Source organism: Coptis chinensis, chromosome 8 (genome assembly GCF_015680905.1).
Source record: "Coptis chinensis isolate HL-2020 chromosome 8, ASM1568090v1, whole genome shotgun sequence".
In the NCBI taxonomy this organism is placed as follows: Eukaryota; Viridiplantae; Streptophyta; class Magnoliopsida; order Ranunculales; family Ranunculaceae; genus Coptis; species Coptis chinensis.
The window spans coordinates 27,548,727-27,571,233 of record NC_141463.1 but is presented as its reverse complement, the minus strand read 5'-3'; the positions used below and the strand labels follow the sequence as shown (position 1 = coordinate 27,571,233).

The 22,507-nt window shown below is 37.1% G+C and overlaps 3 protein-coding genes and 2 long non-coding RNA genes across 5 annotated transcripts; 1 reads left to right on the top strand and 4 right to left on the bottom strand.

Annotated features, from left to right (window-relative positions):
- Window positions 1-4,213: 4,213 nt before the first annotated feature.
- On the bottom strand, window positions 4,214-11,117 carry LOC147480881 (uncharacterized). Its single transcript, XR_015204723.1, has 4 exons — window positions 11,008-11,117; window positions 6,089-6,186; window positions 4,818-5,385; window positions 4,214-4,729 (listed from the first exon to the last, which is right to left on the bottom strand). It is a non-coding gene; the product is annotated as an uncharacterized LOC147480881 (long non-coding RNA).
- Window positions 11,118-14,150: 3,033 nt separating this feature from the next.
- Window positions 14,151-14,960, bottom strand: LOC147480880 (uncharacterized). The gene has a single exon (XM_086578772.1). It carries the CDS (start codon window positions 14,958-14,960, stop codon window positions 14,151-14,153), a length of 810 nt encoding a protein of 269 aa, XP_086434898.1.
- Window positions 14,961-15,021: 61 nt separating this feature from the next.
- LOC147480879 (uncharacterized) lies at window positions 15,022-15,639 on the bottom strand. Its single transcript, XM_086578771.1, has one exon. It carries the CDS (start codon window positions 15,637-15,639, stop codon window positions 15,022-15,024), a length of 618 nt encoding a protein of 205 aa, XP_086434897.1.
- Window positions 15,640-16,024: 385 nt separating this feature from the next.
- LOC147480878 (uncharacterized) lies at window positions 16,025-16,492 on the bottom strand. Its single transcript, XM_086578770.1, has one exon. It carries the CDS (start codon window positions 16,490-16,492, stop codon window positions 16,025-16,027), a length of 468 nt encoding a protein of 155 aa, XP_086434896.1.
- A 3,083-nt stretch (window positions 16,493-19,575) lies between these two features.
- On the top strand, window positions 19,576-20,189 carry LOC147480877 (uncharacterized). The gene is made up of 3 exons (XR_015207009.1): window positions 19,576-19,710; window positions 19,785-19,970; window positions 20,051-20,189. It is a non-coding gene; the product is annotated as an uncharacterized LOC147480877 (long non-coding RNA).
- Window positions 20,190-22,507: the final 2,318 nt, after the last annotated feature.

The window sequence follows — 22,507 nt, the reverse complement described above, 5'->3', positions numbered from 1 at the left end:
TAGTCAATTTATGCATTGTCCTAGTGAAGAACATATGAATGCAGTCTTTCGTATCCTTAAGTATTTGAAAAAAGTACCTGGCAAAGGTTTACTATTTGGAAAGTATGATGCATTGGATATTGTTGGATACACAGATGCAGATTGGGCTGGTGATAAAACTGATAGATGGTCTACATCAGGATATTTCACTTTTGTCAGTGGAAATCTTGTAACTTGGCATAGTAAGAAGCAGAAAGTTGTTGTCAGATCAAGTGCAGAAGCTGAATTTCGAAGTATGGCACAGGGAGTATGTGAATTGTTATGGATCCGTACTGTCTTGATGGAATTGGGCTTCGAGCTTCAAAAGCCTATGGATTTACATTGTGATAATAAATCCGCCATCCAAATTGCATATAATCCAGTTCAACATGATAGGACAAAGTATGTGGAGGTTGATCGTCATTTTATTAAAGAAAATCTTGACAGGAAGGTTATTCGTTTTCCGTTCGTAACCTCAGAGGAACAATTAGCTTATGTTCTTACCAAAGGTGTATCTCACAATGTGTTTGGCAGCTCAGTTGTCAAGTTAGGCATGATTGACATCTATACACCAACGTGAGGGGGAGTGTAGAAAGTTGTATATTAGTTTTCATGTATAGAGCGCGACCTGCGCTCCGATGATGAATACAAATGGGAGCGAGCTGACGCCAAAGCGATGAGTGAGTTCCAGTAACTTGAGCGCGACCCGCACCCCGTGTTTCTCAAGTCACCGACTGTTTTGTTTCTATTTGTTGTAACCTCTATATAAACCAAATTGTAATCTCTTAGAATTCAATCAAGTAAATATACACTAAATTGAATTAAATCCTCTGGTTCTACACAAATGATTTAATCAATTTTGTCTAGTGTAGACGCATAGTAATCTTAAAACTGAATATTAGAACCAGAACTAATCAAGGAAGCAACTTAAGGTTGGTTCATATATTTAACTACTTCTAGTTTACATGTAACCCATCCTTCAGTTTCGTTTTCTTTAATGTCCTGTGGCTCCATAAAACAAGACTAGGAAATAGACCTCAAATCCCGCTAAAGAGAAATATTGTTGAAATGAAAGAATAAATTGTGTGTCTGTGTTTTGTATAATTCTGGTGAAGAGGTGGGAAGGTCCGATAATGAGTGATGGAAGTTTACAGTATATAGAGGCAGGGTTGGGGCTGAGAAAGGAGGATATAATGGTGTGGTGGCAGTAAGCATGGTCGGGGATCGGTGGCACTGTTTGTGGGTATGCCTGTTTTTGTTTTTGCATATGGTTTATATCTACATTATCTAGCTTTCTGTATTTGCCTATTTGGGTTTAGTAGCCGTTAGGCAGGGTAGGGCGAGTCTCTTGGTTTTGAAAACTTATTCATTGCTAGTTTTTGGGTGTTGATGTAATCTTCTTAATTATATATATCTAATATATTTTATCTGTAAGAAAAGGAAAAGAAAATTTAGAGTAGAGAATGCTCTAATATCAAGTTTCAAGTGCATTGTCACGGTCTGCTTTTAACTAGGCCACACTGGATGAATTATACTTCTTCGTTTAGGTGCTAAATGTAAGTATGCAACAGAAACATGTCATTTTTGTCCAAATGCATATGTAACAAAACTAGGGGCCTGCAGGATTTCATGTACGGAAAGAAAAAAAAAATACACATAAAATATTGATGATTTTATTGCTCGGGATAATAATGCCCTCATCGGTTACATGTTGGCCGGTGCATTGAAAATATCTTGGTGCATGGTAGAAGATATGTAAACCTGTGGTTCTATGTTCATGTACAGAGGTACGAAATTATTTCTAGAATATTAGCAGACTAAATAACTTGGTGTTTACCATGTATACTGATGACAGCTTAAAAGAATTATAAAAGTTTCCCATAAAAACTCTTTAGCTTTGCTCTAAGGTACTTTGACATGGATACGTGTCTGCGACTCTGCGACATGGATACGAAGTTTCCGACACTGCAAAATACTAAGGTTGAGGTTTTCGACATGGATACATTGCATATGTCGATTATTTTTAAATTATAGAGTGTCCATGTAACATAGATTTTGCTACCTCTGATTGTTTTTGTAGCTACTGTTATCTTACGAGTGAGGGAGAAATATATTTCTCTGCAAGTGTTGAAATTCTTAATGGATACTGATTTTTTTAGGTATAAGGGGTATCATGAATTCGCTAAATCAAAAGGTATTGATGTTGGTGAACCTGTCGGTCTTGATGTTCTTGTCGATGGGACAGTACCTACAGGTGTGTTCCATGGATATATATTTCGATTCCATAGTATTGATGATGCATAGCAGTTTAGCTAATGGGTTTTGGGTATACTATGATTATGTAGGCTCTGGACTATCAAGCTCAGCAGCATTTGTTTGCTCTTCCACAATTGCTATAATGGCTGCCTTTGACACAAATTTCCCAAAGGTATGATATCTAAATGTTCCAAATATTTATTTGGTTGATAGCTTTCTATGAAACAATTTTAATCCAAAATGTGAGATGACATACCCATAATAAATTTGAATTCCATCAGGAATTCCAACCTCACTGTGATAAGGTGGGGTTTACTGCATATGATTGACATATTGCCAAAACCTGCAGTGCTTCATTCTGAATGAATCATTTTATTTCTTACATTGTTTTACGTTTATAATTACAAGAAGTCTATGGAAGTAGATCCACATCATGATGCTAACAACTGAAGCTTTACTTCTTGGCATTTTTAGTAGTGGCGACCACATATGTGCACTGACCGATTTTATTTCTTGATGTTTACCTGTTTATTTTATCACAGAAAGAAATTGCACAGCTTACATGTGCATGTGAACGCCACATTGGAACGCAGTCTAGTGGAATGGACCAGGTTATTACAGCTCGTTTCCCTTTTACTCTTGTCAACCTGATCTTGTGTCTTTTGGCAGGCGATCTCTATAATGGCCAAATTCGGGTTTGCAGAGTTGATTGACTTCAACCCTATCCGTGTGACTGATGTGCAACTTCCAGCGAATGGAACTTTTGTGATAGCCCATTCCTTGACAGAATCACAAAAGGCAGTAACTGCTGCGACTAATAACAATAATCGGGTTGTAGAATGTCGTGTGGCATCTGTAAGTTATATTACTTTGTTGAGAAATGGTTCTCTTGTTCTTTATGTTGTATGTGTACTTTAAGCTCATTGACTTCAATTACCTTGTGATTTCTAAAACTTTTACAGATTGTACTTGGTATAAAGCTGGGGATGAAACCAAAAGAGGCAATCTCAAAAGTGAAAACTCTTTCGGACGTTGAGGGGCTATGTGTTTCCTTTGCCAGTGGTCGTGGCTCTTCTGATCCTGTCGTTGCGGTCAAGGTATTTGTTTGCATAATTTTCTCCCTCTCTTTTGTTTTTGTCAGTATTTGCTTATTTTCAGTTATTTGCGTCGTAGTTATCAATATCGTTTTCTCCTTCTCTTTTGTTTTTGTTACTATTTTCTCATTTGCAGTTATTTCTGTTGTGGTTCTCAATATAGTACGATACACGATATGCATCTTATCGAAAGCAAAATGTTACGTATCACATTATCACACTGTTGTATCAAAAATGTTATGTCTCCCACGATACGCTTTGATAAGATACACGATACATCCTGTATCGGCCTATACACTTTAGGCACGTGAAATAATAATAAAATTCATCCGAATATGAGTTTTTAAGAGTTATTTAGTTTTTTATCATCTCTTTTCTAAGCTTTGGAAAGCCATATTAGGTTTTACTTCTGACAAACATCGACCCTAACCAGAGCAACCTTTACTCACTTTAACTAACAACTAGCTTAGTCCTTTATATATAATACTAATTTGGGCCCAGTGGTTGAAAATGATGACATTTTATATCACTCACTAGCAGCACTACACGTGATATGACATTATTTATGTATGTTTGTCGATGGAAGCTTTATAAAAACTAGCATCATGCACGTGCTCGCGCACGTTGTATTAGATAGACAGATTCTAACATTCGTTACCAAAGCTTAATTTGTACATGTTTCGATTATTGTATTTTGAATGGAAAGGTTTTAGACTTGAGAACTGCATGGTTTGGGGAGAATGCAGAGAAGAACCTGGGAAGCTTCTTGGGGTACCGCAATAGAGTAAAGTACTGATTGAGAACAATCACACAACTGATCATGCACCACGCACTGATTGACTAAATAAATAGCACATTGTCGTCATTCAATTTAAACAATGTTTTAGTATAAAGCTACACATTTATTGTAGAAAAGAAAGGGGAGAAAATTAGTTCTCACACAGTTCAATTAGTAGCACTTATTGTATTCATTGAGGTAGGGGCAACAAATTAAACAATGCATACTTCACAGACAAAGGTTCAATCAAAGCATGCCCTACTTATCAGAAGTAGTTGGCACGAAGCTGTGATTTTAGATGAATGTTGCGCTCAAAGTATTGCTTGAATAGCACTTAGATGCACTTAGATTTTGCACGGCTTACAAAGGCACCAAGGAGTGCCAAAGAAACCAGAGCAGCAGATCAGTAGTGATTCCAGTAACATCAAGAGTAACAGTTCTCTCTCGGATCAAGTGGCTCTTGCCAACCACATCAGCAATGGTGAAAATCGGAATAATGACAGCTTTGTATCCCAATGCAAGGCCTAAAATAACGTTAGTAGCAACTCCAGTTCTGCAGGAATCAGCAACATCTAGCAAGGGGCTGCAACAGAAGAACGGAAAATAAGAGTTAATATAGGACGGATCAAGAAATAATAAAGAATATAGAAAAATTTATTAGAATAGAAAACCTGTATGCATTGCTAGTAGAGTACTCTCAATCACGGAGCCAATGACCGAGGTTACCCATAGACCAATGGCAACACAAAAAAATAGTTCCCTACAAAGAAGATCAATTTAGTGCACTATGCCTAATTTTCGACATACCACGTGACATGTAAAGTAACTTACTAATTTTTCACAAATTTCTGCTCCCCAAAATCAAAAATTGTAAAGGATCAAAATTGTAAAGGATGATGGCAACGCATGCCAGGTAACAATTGTAATACCAATAGTGATAAAAAAAAATAGTTGATGTAATGAGTTGCTTCTTCAATGCAGGCTCAATTTCCTTGACAACATTGATTTCAAATATATCAATTGCAAAAAAGGGTAGTGATCAGACTGACAATAATACCCATGGAGCTGATGAGTAATGGATACATCATGATAGTGAACTGATGGTTGAATCCATAGGAGAAGATGGAGGCAACAGCCAAAGTAGCATAGGAGGCCTCAACATATGAGCCAAAAAGGTCGGAACCCATCCTAGTAATATCACCAACATTATCACCAACATTGTCAGCAATCACCAATCACCTGAGCAAAAGAAAAATGAACTACACATCAAATAAATAGGCACATCAAAAAATGTAAAACACAAATGGTCAAGAATGATTTTCTCAAAGCAGGCCCCTAAAACACGACTAATTGACTATTTAGAAAAACTGAAATTGGTAGCTCTAAAAAATGGTAACTATAAAAAATGGTTTCTAACCATAAATGAATCACAATATTAAGCAATAACCAATTCATATCACATGAAATACATATATAATTTCATATTGGATGGAAACCATAATGAAATTCTTAGTTGAATAGTCCAATCACATGATTCATCATAAAAACCCAGCAAATGTTACTGAAAGATTAGGCAAATGCTTAAAAATCATTTATTCAATTTTAGAATCTTACTTGATTATAAATGGATTTCAAACTATTTTCATTGTTCCTTCAAGAGGTATGGCTATGTCTACTTCAGCTATTATATCTAGTCTAAGCATACTAACTGCAGTTGTCACACCCCGAATTTCGACAGAATTCGGAAAAACATTATTTGTTCCCGACTCTTCGATCTCCGAGGTGTGACACACTCTCAACTCCCAAAAACTCATAAACAGTTTAAATATGCGGATAAATAAAAACCAATAAAAAATAAGACTTAAACAAAAGTCATCTTCATTATAAAAATTAACAAATGAAAATAAAAATAACTTTGTCTCAACTGAAAAACCTATATCACCTCAAAGGAAAACAAAGCCTATCTTGAAATACGATGCTAACGCAAACCACGAGCAGCAACCAATCTTCTGCAACACTAAATCTGTCAAGACTTATCAACTGTGTTCATTTAATGAACACACCCGATAAGCAAACATGCAAATCGGGTCAGCATTATAAAAAATACTGGTATGAGTAGCCCTAAAATACAACATATACATATACCAAATATATACACAATTCATACGGCAGTTAGTTCCTCCACCGAGGCGCCTTAACTTTCAACGACTAATATAACATCCTTAAGTACAATACGTAAGGCAGGTAGTTCCTCCACTGAGGCGCCTTAACTTCCCACTAACCACACAACAAATCATACGCATAATAAAAAGACATTTAGTTCCTCCACGAGGCGCCTTAACTTCCCACTAACCACACAACAAATCATACGCATAATAAATAAGGCATGTAGTTCCTCCATCGAGGCGCCTTAGGTTCTAACTAAACAAATAACCAACATATTACCATAATTATATTATTTAAGATTTTCTTTGCGTGTCCCTAAAATCACGTCGTATCTATGTCTTACTTAGTTTCCCTGGCTACCACAATCGCTACCCAACGCCGAACATGTACATCCACATGCCTCCCCTTACATAATGAACCACTCCGTGCGTAACCACCCTGAGCGGGATGCCGCACACCAGGTAAATCCTCACACGAAAGCCATTATGTAAGTAATGCCACTATTCGGCATAAAATATCGTGCGTCTCGTTCTATTTTGCAAACGGAATAATCAAGCCACTATTCGGCTACGATTGCCCAACACATGGGTCAATCAACATCTTATATATACAACATCTTATATATCACATCGCCCCACGGGGCATATCACATGAGGTTGTGGTAGTCGGTGGGTTAGGATTTTCGTTTCGTAATTTATTCAGGTGTCATACATTTATGACTCATAAACATTCCACTATATCACGTGCAGGTCAAATACCTTATTGCACTAAACCACAATATTTAGAAATATCTTAATTATATCTCATAACCACTTTCATTCTTTCACGTGCCAATATATTATTGCACTAAGCCATAATCCCGTGGGAAAATATCCACAAATACTATACTACCTCATAGTAGCATCTCACATATATAATAATGGAGCGTTTATATAAATCTATGTCTCCAAAACTATTGCATTCAATATATATATCTCACACATTACATAGTGTTACAATATCCACGTCAAATCTTAATTAGATAAATGACAACCAAATTTATACAAGCTTTCACAACATTTTAGCATTTGATTTGTCCATAGAATTTACAACATAAAATGTAGCACAATTAAACAGTCCACAGTCCACAATCAAAGCCCAATATATATATGTTTTACACACTACTCACGTCAAATCTTAATTAGGTAATGACAAACAACGTTATATAATATCCGACAATATTTTATTACTATATTTGTCCATATTCTTAAATATGTGAAAAACGGGAAAAAGTCAACATTCCACAGTCAACGGTCAAAGTCAAAGTCAACAGTCGACGGTCAAGGTCAAAGTCAAACTGTCGTTTCCACGTTCGACAGGTTCAGGGTCATAGCCATGGTTTATGGCTAAGGTCAATGTGCATGGCTCATGGGCTCATGGCTAAAGTAATGGTTCGGACCCAACTGGCCAAGCCCAAACCTTAGAACCCAAAAGTCTCAAACATTGAAAGACCCAAAAAGATCTATTTTAAGTGTTATGGACTGGCCCTAGGGGTGATAAAAGGGTCGGGCCAAGCTAGCCCGGCCCTCAAACCATAAAAGCCCTCATGATTGAGGGTCGGGTCAGCCCGCTCCTATTTGATATTGAGGGCCGGGTCGAGTAGGGTCAAGCATGAAAACTCAAGCCCTTACCCAGCCCCTCGCCCCTCATTTTTGAGGGCCAAATGAGGGCCGGGTCGGGCCCGGTCTAATTATACTTCACTAGTTTACTTTTTTTTTTTTTTGTAATTTTTTTTTTAATTTTTTGTAATTTTTTTTGTAATTGATTTAATGATATGTATATAAGTATACAAAACTAATTCTTATATCTTTAGAAAAAAAAAAATAGATAGAGATGGTGGAAGAGATGATATTCTTAAAATATCTACATTTTTAATACTTAACTATGTTGTTAGGTTGGATTTGCTTTATGTATGACTTATATACATATCATTAAATCAATTACAAAAGTGCATATATTATATTATGTTATAATTTATCCCCTATTGAAAACTAATTTAATAATTTTTTTTTATACAATTTAGATAATTATAGTATAATACATAAATATAATGTAAAATAACAAGAAAATATGGTTTTCTTTTAGGGTTTACACAAATATATAGTATAATACATAAATTATCACCTCTATTTTGGGTTTACACAAAATAATCATAATTCACTTTTCTTTTTATATTTGAACTCTTTTACTCAAATTACAAAATACCTCATATGATATGTGGTAAACTACTATTATTAAACATTATTTGTAGTGAAAATATTTAGTTCAAATAGGGATAATTGTGGTACTTTACATATATAATGTAAAAAAAATATATATATCTTATCGAAAAAAAAAAAGAGGGCCAAGTGAGGGCTTGGGGAAGGGCCAAATAGGGCCGGGCCTCTCGGAACCCAGAGACCTAGCCCGCCCCTAACAAGCATGAGGAGGGTGGTCGGGCCTCCCTCAAATCTGTGAGGGCCAACTTTTGAGTTTTGCCAAGGGCGGGTTGAGGGGCACTGAGGGGCCAAATTATCACCAGAAAATTAGTTAGAGGACTTAGTTATAAATATTTAGTAGTCCTAAGACTCCTCTTAAATTTGTTTAGAATTTAATACCCCAATTTGTAGGAATATGGAACTAACCAATTGTTATCCAACTTTACCAAGAATGAGGCGAAAATATCCTCACTTGGAAACAAACATAACCGACTAAGAGGTAATATAGTGGGATACAAAATAAAAAATTAAATTTCACACACAAAAAATTCACTTATAACTACACTCCTTCATTTTAAAAATGCATATAATGAAAAGAGGGCATCTAGGGTGTATCCGGTGAGTGTATGAGTCTTGAGGGAATAAGAGCCCTTGGACAATACTTCTTTCCACGGTACTTGTGCCTATATGAGTGGCCCATATCTTTATCTGTTGGCAGACCAAGCTTTTAGGTAATGAAAAAACTAAAAATATTATGTCTCAATATTTTGTGGAGGCATTTGATCTTAGTCGTTAAGTCTAAACTCCAAAACCACTAGACATTAAACCCAAAATCTTTATAAACTAGACCCCTAAGCCTAAACCCCTAAACCTTAAGACACTAAACCCTAACCCCTATAAACTAGACCCTAAGCCTAAACCCTAAACCTTAAGACATAAACCCTAATCCCTATATTCTAAATTTATAAACAATAAACTCTAAACCAACCCGTTTCATTTAATAGTAGTTAATCAAACCCACGGAATAAATAATCAAATGCATTTTGTATCGTATTTTAAAATGCGTGGTGTGTATGCATTTTTAAAATATATAGGTTTATAACGTGGTGCATCTGCATTTTAAAATATATAAGTTTATAGCATGCCAAGTGCATCGATTTTAAAATATATAAGTTTATAACGCCCACAAGGATGAAAGCAAGTAGTAGTGTCAAATTTAACTTTTGGAGCAATACGCATTACTTTTGCTAAATTCTATTCAAACCCAAAATCTAAGTAGTTATCTTATCTAAAAAGTAGTTATCTTATTCAATCTTTATTACGGTAGTTATCTTATCTACAAAAGTTATTTTGGAAGGGTGAAAAAGAGAATAATTTATATTAAAAAATAAACCTAGTCTCGAGTCAAAAGCTTAGATTTAAAGATTTTCTATAAAAATTTTCTATAAAAAACAATCCCAAAAATATTAAAAACAATGTAGGGGTATTAAAAAAAAAAAAATGGCCCCAAGAATATTAAACCTACCAAAACTTTTGACCTGGCTAAAAACTAGAAAAACAAACAAAAAAGAAGCGCCCCAAAACTTAACTTAAACTAGTCCAAAAATACAAATGGGTTCAACCCAAAATTTAACTGAAACCGGCCCAATCAAAACAAATGAAATGGGCCCATAGACTAATATTAGAACTGGCCCATACAAAACAACCAAAAATCGGGCCCAAAACTAAAACAAAAGAAATATAAAATGGCCCAAAGAACTTAAGCATTTCGGCCCAGCCCAACAGCCATCTAAGGCCCAAACCCCAGGCCCAGCCGAAATAGTCATCTTCCTCACCTGCTGCCACCAATTTCAGCCACCGCCAGTTCGCACGCCGGCCACCACCAGCCCTCCAAACTAAATGGAAATAGCTCGGTTTTAAACCCCAAGACAAACCCAACCTTCCAATACCAACAACACCCGATTTCCCCCTCTCTCACCAGCGCCAGCAGCACTAATTTTGGCCACCACCGCTCCTCTCTGCAGCCACCACTCCAAACCCAACTGAAAATGCCCCAAAACAAAACCCCTACAACTTAGTTTAACACCAAAAACTCGTTTCATAACTCTAACACTCCTTCCTCAAACTGGATCGATATCTCGGCCCTCCAGTAACGCCTGTTCCAAACTTCCACCTGCACCCATTAACCCCCTTCAACAACTCCCAACAACACCCCGCCCAAACCTCAACAACCAACATCAAAACAATCAACAAAAGTAAAAACGATTTCGGAGCTCGCGCCGCAGCTCCAGCATATTCAAAACCAACGTTTTCAATTAATTACATAAAAGTAACTATACTAACATCTAACCATACTCAATAATTCCACAGGATGCGAAAAAAATAAGGAAATACAGATACTGAGCGAGAACTGACAGTAAAGCTTTTTGCGAAATAGAATAAAAATATAACTACTCACTTTAATGAACAGCTCGACGAATTCCTCCTAAATAAATCGTCGCTCCATCCCAACGCCGAAAGCAAACAAGCTTCTAGCTCTGCCTCCATTTTTATTATTTTATTTTTCTTAGAACTCTATTCTCTAGAACAATGTGTTTATATACTTGGGTCTGAAACCCAAGCCCAACACAGACTCGGGCCCAGAAACCAAGCCCACATATCCAAATTCAATCCAGCCGATTTTTAAATAAATAAATTTAATTAATTAATAAATAGAAAAAAAAAAACGTATTTTAAATACGGGCGTTATAGCTGTACTACACTCAATCCCAACTTTAGCAAAATCCAAAACTCAACCATAAGAAAACTGTTAGATTTGTGACCTACGCATTGATTAGGGACAATAGACTTTTAAGTATTAAGATTTAAATGTATGAAAAAGAAGCAATACTATAAGATTCACCAGCTAACTAATACTAACTAATAGAATTCCAACATCCAATTCCAAAGCAACAACTACTTCACGCCAAAAGAAACTTAAATAACTCACATGGATGGCCTAATTGTGGACAGTGACACTCTAAATTTGTGTCTATACTTTGTGAAATAGTACCATTAACAAAGCTAAAAGCTTCTACAATCATACTCTAAGCTGAATGTTGTCTAAGACTTGATGGGCACCGGAAAGGCTTCTCTAAATAAAACACAATTAAGAAAATGCCAATGATAAAGGCAGTATGAAATCATTTTACTGATGCAAAGATTTTAAGGGAAAAAATTAATAACCTAGAAGATTTTAGATAAAAGATTGTTGCAGCATCATGAACCTACGATATGCAAATTATCATCAAAAATTCAAAATTAGCACCCCAAGTATATTTACAAAAGAATGGGCTTAAACTCATAAATATAAGTGATGAACGGGAACTATAAGATAGAATAGTGAAAGAAAGCGAACCCAACTAACAATTAGTGCTACTAACTGAACAAATACTGGGTATTTCACTTTCTCAGTTTCAGTTGTTGTCTATTTTGTGGAAATCGACTAAAGTACGATATACAAAACACAAATAGGATTGGACAAAAAAACCCACTACAAAATTAAAACTAAATGCGTGATCTCATTCTCTTTGACAATGTTAAACCATCGGTTAGAAAGTAGATCGGATCACCTTTGAATGGAAGAGTGGGGAGAGAGAGCATTCGTTCATTCGGTTTAAGAGAGTGGGAGAAAAGAATATTCGAGTCCGAACGATCAAGAAGATTTGGAGAATTGGTTGATGAGTTAAAGTGGAACTTCTGAGTATATATCCAATAAAAGTAGAAGAGTTTAATCTGATTGGATTAAAAAGTGATTTTTCCTGAGTTCTAGTTCAAGAAGTGGCAGATGATAGGGGTTGAATAGTTCTTGTAGCTGATAAGAAGGAAGAAGGAATTGTTATGAATGTTATTTTCCTTTATGTGTGAACAATAGCTGTCGAAGATAGAGTGAAAGGTGGGAGATGAAGAAGTAGAACTTGCACACACGGAGAGAGAATACTCGAACCATAGAGATATATATTTAGATCGTGAAAATGATATGTTAATCGAACTAAGGAACAATATATTACATATTATACACAATAAACAACACTAAGCTAGACATAATATAAGATGAAGAAACGAAAATTAGAGTACTATAAACTATGTTCGTGGGAAGATCATTTGCAACTAAAATGACCCCTAAATTCATTTTTCCGGGTGCCATGTGTTATATGTATAACCAGATGTACAAAACCATGGGTGCGCCCTATGAGATACCTTCCTTAAATAAACTTAATCTAGAACTAGCATAAAGTATGAAGGTGGGATGTGAATCAACGTTAGAATCTTAACAAAGACCTAGGTTGTAGGTTAACAGAATACTGACTTATAGCTATAAAATGAATATCCAAAGATAGCTATGGCAAATTTTAGCCATAACACATATAAAGAAAATTCAGTAGTGACCAAACCACTCCAGCAAGTAGTTTAATGATGATAATGGATACATAGTGAAATATATACAAATGATGGACTAAAGAATTACAAAACTAAATGTAAGAGCAGGTTGTAGTGACTAATAGACTATTCCTAAAATTAAAACTTACTTCTAACAATGAGCAACCACCCAGTAACTGCTATAGATCTGAAACTTCCATTGTACAACCTCTTCTTTTAACCACTGAACCGAAATAGAGAGACCTAAATAAGGGAAATTGTCAACAATCTTATTGGAGAGTGAAAGTTGTAAGTTGTCTTAAATATCTACACACTGATAACAATAAGGTTTTGAGATTTTTAAATCAAGAAACATGGAGAATGATCGACATGACGAACCTCGATGGAATCTTCTGAGATTTGAGCCAACCTTTAGTTGACGTTTAGAGAATAATCTGACCTGCCAAGAAGAGAGATTAGCAAAAAAAAAAATGGATCTTCCATTTAAAATATAACAAATTAATTTCAAGAAATGTGTGATATATACCTTGCTTCTTCTACTTTGGAGTTAAATGAGGAGAACACGTCAGTGTAGACCACATTCCTTGTGAAAGTTCCAAAGTAACCTGGTTGGTTTCCTTTCTTGACTAATACTTTGGTTGTGTGTCTAGATTAACCTCTTGAGAGTGCCACATAGAGTTGGCCATGGCTGAATACATGATCTGGTAAGTAAACACCAACGTGAGGCAGTGTTTGCCCCTAAGCTTTATGTATGGTCAAAGCGAAACACAAACAAATGGGAAACTGCTTTCTTATCATATTGAATGGAAGCTTCAGATCTTCATTAGGCTTCAGGGGTATACGGTGAAAGAAAGCATGTGCACCTTTAAAACCACCCGTAGCAATCTCTGCATGAATCAAGTTTGGTAGAAAAGACTGGCATATTAACCTTGTTCCGTTGTATAGTCTGTTTTTCAGATCAATGTTTCTAAGAAGCATTATTGGTGATCCTATCTTCAAAGTCAATATGTGAGGAGGCAGGCCACTTGGATTAATAGAATTAAGGAACTCATGTTGGTATAGATGGCGTTCATCATTCTCAACATGATCAAATGAGTAGTACATGACTTCATCCCCTTCAAAATTTTGAATGACATGTTTGTTTATACGATCAGCAGTATCATTGGTTGGAGTAATGAGAGCTCACTGGACTACATAATTTATATTGCCTGCATTTTGTTGTAAGTCTAGGAACGCACTGTCTATTAGCTGAGTAAGAGAGTGATCGTCCACCCATGGTATGATCATGTCATCAGATATCTTTACCATGTCTCCATTGATACATGTCTCAGCCCCGTCCCCTATACGAAGTAAAAAATCAAAAAATGAAGCATCCTCTAATGCACACATATTCACTCTAAGATGGATGACTTTTACATAGTTCCATAAAATCGATTTTGTTACACATGCATCTATAGTCTGTGCTATTGTACCCTTATTTACAATAGGTAGTGTTTGGCGAAAGTCACCACCCATTACCAAAACTTTACCACCAAAAGGCAGCTCAACATCCATGATATCTCTCAAGGTTCTATCCAAAGCCTCAAATGCATGATGATGGGTCATTGTAGCTTCATCCCAGATGATAATTGAGGATTCTCGCAACAATTCAGCCAAGGGAGAATGCTTACTTATATTACAAGTGGGTGTTGATCCTAGTTTTATAGGTATTTTAAACCTTGAGTGTGTTGTACGACCTCCTGGAAACATCGTGGCAGCAATACCAGAGCTGGATGTAGAAATTGTTATGCAACCCATATTCCTCAAATTGGCTAAGATTGACCGGTACAGAAATGTTTTCCCAGTGCCTCCTGGTCCATCAATAAAATAAACAGAGCTTTCGTTACGTTCAACTGAATGCATAATAGTATTAAAAGCAAAGCGCTGATCAGCATTCAAGCTTTGAATGGATGCCAAGTCTTCAGGTGGTATAGGTACTCGATGTTCCTCCATAATTATGCTAAAGTCTGAAGAGCATTGAATGCATGTTTCTGATATGCATGGCAAATCAAAATCAGAAATAGATTTGTTGTATTGGGATAACAATGAATTCAACTCTGTGAGCAAAACGATTTGTCTTGTGAGTGGAGCAAGTTTTAGAAGAGAAATCATCGGTTATATACTCGCGGAACTTGTCCCATAAAACACGGACACCCATTCGTTGGCAATGTACTAAAATGGTAACAAAGCATTGTCTTAGTGCTAAATGCATATGAATATTAGCTACCTCCAACAATGACTCCCTTATTGCATTATCACGTTCAAGTAGACCCAATCTCTCAGCAGCTTCTTTAAACGTTGAGCACTCGTAAGAGTGAACGGTCTTTAAGTCATTGAAAGAGGTTGAGCCTCTAACATGGTCAAGGAGCAATTTTAAGTAAAATCTTTCTCCTTCGGAAGGTGACACAGTATGTATCCTGCCAATCATCTTGTTAAGTCCTCGTCTTTTCTTCCAGCATCTTTGAGAATTATTCCATGTATAGTGCTCTGGAAATTCACGATACAAATACTGCCTTGCATCGATGTCCAATGCATTCTTCCTGAAAAACTCAGTTAACATCGTGCGTGAGGTCTTTTCATTTGATAGCAACTCCCGTAGATCTTGACCCTCAGAGTAAAGGACTTGGGGCATGTTTTTTTAAGATGAACTTGAAGGCCATAAACTGATGGATAAATTTTATTGAGTACTTGAATATTCTCCAGAGCACTTCATGAGGTGTAACCCAATGTGCATCTATAAATTGCTTTATCTCATCTCGATCATCATGTGACGTGGAATTTACCTCCATAGATATCCGGTCGGATCCTTTGTACACATACTTGTATAGATATTTCACACACTTGATTGTTGAGCATATTTTGACATTGATGTGACAATCATATTTCCTCAGGAGCCAAGAATTATAAGGGATAACCTAATGATTGTCAATAGATAATCCCTTGGAAAGAGTCAGCATACCCAACCATTACGCCTTCTTCTATATGTAGGGTAAGAGTTGTTTCCTTGTACCGTGACTTCAGCAAAATCCTTCGGATATTTTTTCTTGCAAAAACCGTCTTTCATGCAAACAACATCTAGTTTTAAGGTAGCCACAGGGTCCATGAATCATATGTCGCTTGACTAAATCATATAAGACATGCTCTGAATCCGGATATGGAATTTCTACTCGAACAACATTGTCGTAGTCATTACGAGTGCCGAACTTATCATCATCATCAAGGATCAAGAGTATATGCGCATGTGGGAGACCTCTTTTTTGGAACTCAATGACGTGAACATGTGCTACTACTTTACTCAAGATGTTTTTTGTGAAGAGATCAATCTTGAGTTGTTCAAATTTTGCATGAAACGCACGGACTACAACTTCTGGACGATCTTGCGGTGTCTGGCCCTGATATAAGTTTTCTCTGATTTCATCCCAGTTAGGGTTGCAAGTCATTGTAATAAAGAGATCATTCTTTCCAAATTTTTGAACCAAGGCCATTGCATCATAGTACCTTTGGTGCATATCGCGAGGACTTCCTATATAACTTGACGACAATATTATTCTATGACCAACATTGCCTATAGGTAACGGGAAAGGTAAATTACAGATATAGTAAGATGTAAAAAAAGAAAAAGAAAATGAAAGAAATAAATTATACCAGTCGGGTTTGTTGCAAATTTGTATCATGACCCCAACAACAAGAGAATCATGTAAACCTTGGTATAGTTCAGCCCTAATCTTATTGTTTCGGCAATAAACTACTTCAACACAACGAGAGCAATGCTGACGAACGCACTAAGAAACAGAGGAATTTGATGTTGGGGGAGATGAAACTCAACCAAATAATGGCTGCCTACGTACCCAAGATCTGTTCTCTAGGGATCAAGTTTCCACGTAGTTCCTTATGAGAAATAGTTTGATATTTATAGAGGTAGAGTAGAGAGTCCTTGTAGCTTAAGTAATCTTGTATCTTGAGTAATTGTGATAGAGTATAACTGTCAACTGATAACTATCTTTTTGATAAGAAATGAATCCGGACATAAATCAACGATATTAGTGGCAAGCCATGTGGCTAAGGTTCAGCCTTTAGACACATGAGTAAATGGGCCTGTACATTGATCCATGATATTGCGAATTGGGCTTTAGCCCCGTTGATTAAATGAATAAAATAGAGACCCCTACTAATGGGCGTTTGCCACGTAGGTGGGGTTGAAACATCGCCCTCTTTGTCGCTTAACAAAGTTCACATGGCAAAGAAGAGTAAGCTTGAGTGTATAACAAAGTGTCGCGGTGAACGAATCGATAAGAAAAATGGACAATCAGCGTAAGTCGCGGAATTATCGGAAACGAAATAATGTTAAATTACGCGTAATCGGACGCAATGACGAAGTTAAAAAAAAAAAATGGCGAAAATGCACAGATAAAAGAAAAAATGCACATAAATAAAATACGAGCGAAAATATCAAAAAGAAATTGAGTGATTAATACTGTACCGAAGGCATGTCGTAACAAAGCGAAAGTGATGTCGATGATGCGTACCAGCAGTGGAATAGCAATACGAGGATTAGACCGTTGAAAACTATGGAGAAAAATCCGCGAATTATCCGACGGAACGGACATAAATCGACGAATTACGGTGAACGAAATAATAGGAATTCGATATATGTCCGAAATAACGAAAAAATGTCACGCGAAAAGACTACAGAAACTAGGACTCCTAAATTAAATCCGAATTGGATAAGGCTTAGCATCAAGTCTTGCACATGAAGTCGGTTTGGCTAAACAGAATTACATACGGACGTAAACATTGGACCAGCGTATATATTAAAAGATGAACACAGAGAAATATCGCATGCCTTAGCAGAGAAATCTTAGAGAGGAAAACACCACCGTGTTCTCCAAAGTATTAAACCATCGTGGACAGAAAAGCCGTGACGGTGTGTAAATTTCGTTTTCAAAAAAAAAAAAACAAAGGTTAATCTTGTGGTTTGATAATTATACGGTCCATTGGTTTCGAGGCAACTCTGCGTTTCATCTTCTTCATCCCATCTTTAACTATCGCATCGATAAAACCGATCGGAAAGGTCACGAAATAAATTGCTTATCCACAAAGCTCACTCTGTTATTTGGACGTCTTTGAGAGCAAAGATTGTTATTCCAACAACTGTTGAAGCCATCTCACAATCGTGTAAAGGCGTGAAGCGGAGGATTCCAATATGTAGCACTTTTCGGCGATATTGGATTCCGATGATATTGATAAGTAACCTTTGGGCGATAAGCGTTTTTGTTTTTGGTTGCATGGCGTTGAACTGTTGAACTATGTCCTTAGGAACTCTGTTCGAACATGTCGAGACGAGCCAAAAAGTAAAGCGATGTTGGTGTTGTCGCGCGAACTCTTCATCTTCTTTGTAAAGATGGTGAAGAATGAAGAGGATGAAGGCTGTAAACCGATATAAATCAAATACGATATAGTGCGATTGCCTGCTAAGGAGGGGCACCGCACACGTGACCCCTTTATCCGGGCTGGTTCACCCTTGTGGCTTTAGAGAAACCGGTTTTCGCAATCGACCCGATTTTTTTTCGTTCTATGTTTTGGTGGACTCTACCGTACTATCACGGGGAAAAATACTTTCGAGAAGAAACGCGATGACGATCGCAGACTTGGTGAGGTGGAAAGAAGGTGACAGATACAGCGACTACCTGGAACCGCGTCGATGGTCGCTTAAGGAAATACAGAAAATACTAGGACTCGAGAAATTTGAGATGGAGGAAGTGTACGAATTTGAAACGAAAATCGAAGAAGATGAAGTAGTAATGGCTTACACACAATTAAATTGCAGGAACGCAATTCCTTTGAGCAAAGAAATAGCGCAATTACTGGAGTGGTGGCAAATTGCACCGGGACAACTGCCAATATATTTCTAGCTAATCTTTACGAGAGCGCACCGTTTACAAAATGAATTTAACAGAAGGTTCGGGGCTCAAGAAATCTTCGCGTTGATACGACCGAAAGCCCATCTTGACGAAAGGGTACCTAAAATTTGAAGTTGAATTCAAGGATTCAAACGAAGTTTTAAAGGGTTTCCAAAAGTATACATCGGATGGGATAGATTGCATCGCTTTACGAGGGAAGTGGAATCTGCCGAGAGTTTAAAGTGCCGAACAAATTTCGAGGTAAGCCAAAACATAAGTATTGAAAATTGTACTACGAGTAAACTGTTGACTAACACGAGTTATTTTTGTGTCTAACAGAAAATGCGAGTACACTACCAGACATTGAATTGGACAAGGAAGTGGAGAACAATCTTCGTTTCTTCTTTCATGAATGCTCTGATGAAAGATTGGTAGATCTGAGCTACTTTGATGATATCGTTGATTTCCGACATTATGGGGGTATCGAACAACGGCCCGATAAGTCCAAGGAGGCACACATTGAAATGGCGAAGAGGAGTAAGAGTCTCAAAACTGCAATATTTGGCAGCGATAGCGATAGTGAAAAAGAAGATGGAACGGAGTTAACACAGCGAGAACTAGTGCTGAGTTTGCCAAGCAAAAAAAGTGAATTGTATAAAAGAAGATGTGCCACAAGAAAACGGGCGAACGGAGATCAAGAGAAAAAACCAACGTTACAATGTATGATGCCTCGAGGGACGAGACTACAATGCACAAAACATTCCAGACGAAAGATAATACATACGCAACATCAAGAGGAAAAGGTATGTTCCGTAGAAAACATATAAATGTAAAAGTGTGGTGAGATGTAATATCTCGTTCTGGTTTGGTATAACAGGAAAAGAATGGCGGAGAAAAGAACGAAACAGTGATACTTACAAAAGATAGTGCAGCGAAGAACACAAAGTCGGTGAAAGAAAACAAACGGCAAAACAAAATGCAGGAGCAAAGAATGCAACAACCACTGGCAAGTACTGTCAGGGGTAATACTACTCATGGAGGAAAACCACAGAATCTGTTAATAGTAAGTTGACCTTTGATTTTTACTATTGCGTTAGGACGGTAAAAAATTTGTGTCCAAAACTAAACCAATGAAAATTGCAGATGAAGCAGAGATGTTCAAGCTTGGAAGACGAAGTGAAGGAGTCACCCGGGATTACGCCAATGGAAGGGCTCGAAAAATATCAAAAATGTGACCAGAATACGGAGAACATCGGAGAATATGACAGAGCAATGTCAATGATCTTCGATAATATAAACTAGGTATGATAGTATTATTTTTATCAGTTATTGCAAACTTGTGTTTAAGTCAAAAAATGATGAAATCAGATATTTTTTGCCGCAGGTTAAAACGGCGGTAGTACGGACCAAAGAAATTCATGAAAAAGTCGCGAAGAAAAATATCGTTATGAATGAAGTCAATGCCTTAGAAGAAATAAAGAAAGTGAAGATACTCAACCAAAAATTGGAAGAGGCAAACAAAGCGTTAAGCGGAACCATCAAAGAGTTAGAAGACGAAAACAAAAACTTAACCGAGCGGACGGAAGAAGCAGAGGAGATGGCGTCTGAAAGAATTTGGGAAAGCCTGTGAGATAACGGAGGAACACAAACACTTAAAAGCAGATGTGATAGAATTGAAGTCACTTTCGTGGCGACCAAAGATCGAGGAACTTAAACGTCGAAAAAAAGAGGTTGAGAAAAATAACAAAGTTTAATGACAGATTTAAACGAAATGCTCGGCCAAGATCATGTGCAAATGGCACATCGCGTGAATCGTCCAAGTAAGACAACCGGTGAGAGACTTTAATAGAAGCGGGGAGATGAACTAGAGCGTGAGAAGATGAATTACAAAGATTTGTATGCGAGAGTTGTATATCGCGAAAAGTTGGGAAGAAACCATTGGATTTTCTCAAACCAATGAACATGTGATTGCGTAGTATGTAATACCAGTAGAGCTAAAAAATTCTTTTATGAAAATAAAGCATGTGTTGGCTATTGAATATCATTGTGATGTCAGATAACATACCTGTATAAAACTTAGTGTTGTTGATCAATGTAAAAGAACGAGACACCCCCATGTAGAGAGACAAATCTCCCAATATAGAACCATCGGAGAAAATTATTGAAAGGCAAAAGGGACATGATCGTCCTTAATGAACCTAGCTATTCAGGTGTTAAAATATTTGTACCGAACGTGAAGCAAGGCCTGACAACAGTTGGAGTTGTCACGGGTTCAAAGTCGTCATCCGTGCACTGGGACCAAACTAAAACACAACGCCATTGCCTTAGTAGTGGAGTTAGCACGCGGATATTGTATTGTGGGAGTATTGCAATAATTGTTCGAGCAAGAATAACCATCTTATTGACTGGATTTCCGTCAAGTAGGCATGAATGCGAATTACTTGGACCGAAAAAGGCATAATATGAATGACCTCCCTAGAATGAACGTTAATGAATGATATTGTTAAAAGTAAAAGTACAGACGAATAAAGAAATGTAAAATGACAACCAAACTAAGAGAATGGAAGTTGAATGTCTTTATTGATGGATAAAATAGAACGAACTACATAGATGGATAGATTTGTTATTGATGGAGTAATGTAAAATTGCAAAAAATTTCCTAACGGTAAAACTTGCGAAGGTGGTAAGCATTCCATGGCTTCTCTATTATTCTTCCAGAAATAGTACGGAGGAAATATGACCCCTTAGATGCTAGACGATCTATGATGTAGGGTCCTTGCCAATTTTCCCCAAACTTTCCTGATTCTATAAGCTTTGGGTTTCTACAGAGAACCCAGTCTTCAGGAGCAAAAGACTTAGGACGGATCTTCTTGTCGTAGTTCCATTTCATGTCAGCTTGATACTTAATAAGCTGTTGTAGTCCCTCAGAACGAACCTCATCAATAAGAGCTTTTGACTGAGCCAAAGTAGTGTCATTGGAACTGTTTCAACCGCGAATCAATCGACCGAGATGTCTTGGAAATCAGTTCGTAGGTAAGGCGCTTCAAACACCATATGCAAGGTTAAAAGGTGATAATGCAGTTGAATATTTTGGCGTTGTCATATAAGCCCATAAGACACGTTGGCAACTCCTTGACCCAATTTCCTTTGCGCCGATCAAACGCCTCTTTTAGGTTGGCCAAAATCACCTTATTGGTAGCCGGCCTGCCATTGCTTCATGCGGATGATAAGGTGCGGAGAAGTTATGCCGTATCTTCAAATTAGCCTTAACCGACAAATTTCTTCAAAGATCAAATTGTTTACCATTATCCGATACAAGTGCATAAAAGGATGCCAAAACGACAAACAATATTTCTCCATAAAACATTTTGGCGTTGGAAGCATGGATTTGGACCAAAGGCTTTGCTTCTACCCATTTGGTAAAAAATGTCGGTTGCCACAAGAAGGAATCACATACTACGGAGCTTTAGGTAAAGGACCAACAATGTCTAAGCCCCATTTGGCAAATGGCCACGGGCTTAGCATGGGATGCAACTTCGATAACATGTAGTTTACTCATATTATCGTGCTTTTGGCATGGCTCACACCTCTCGGATAGGT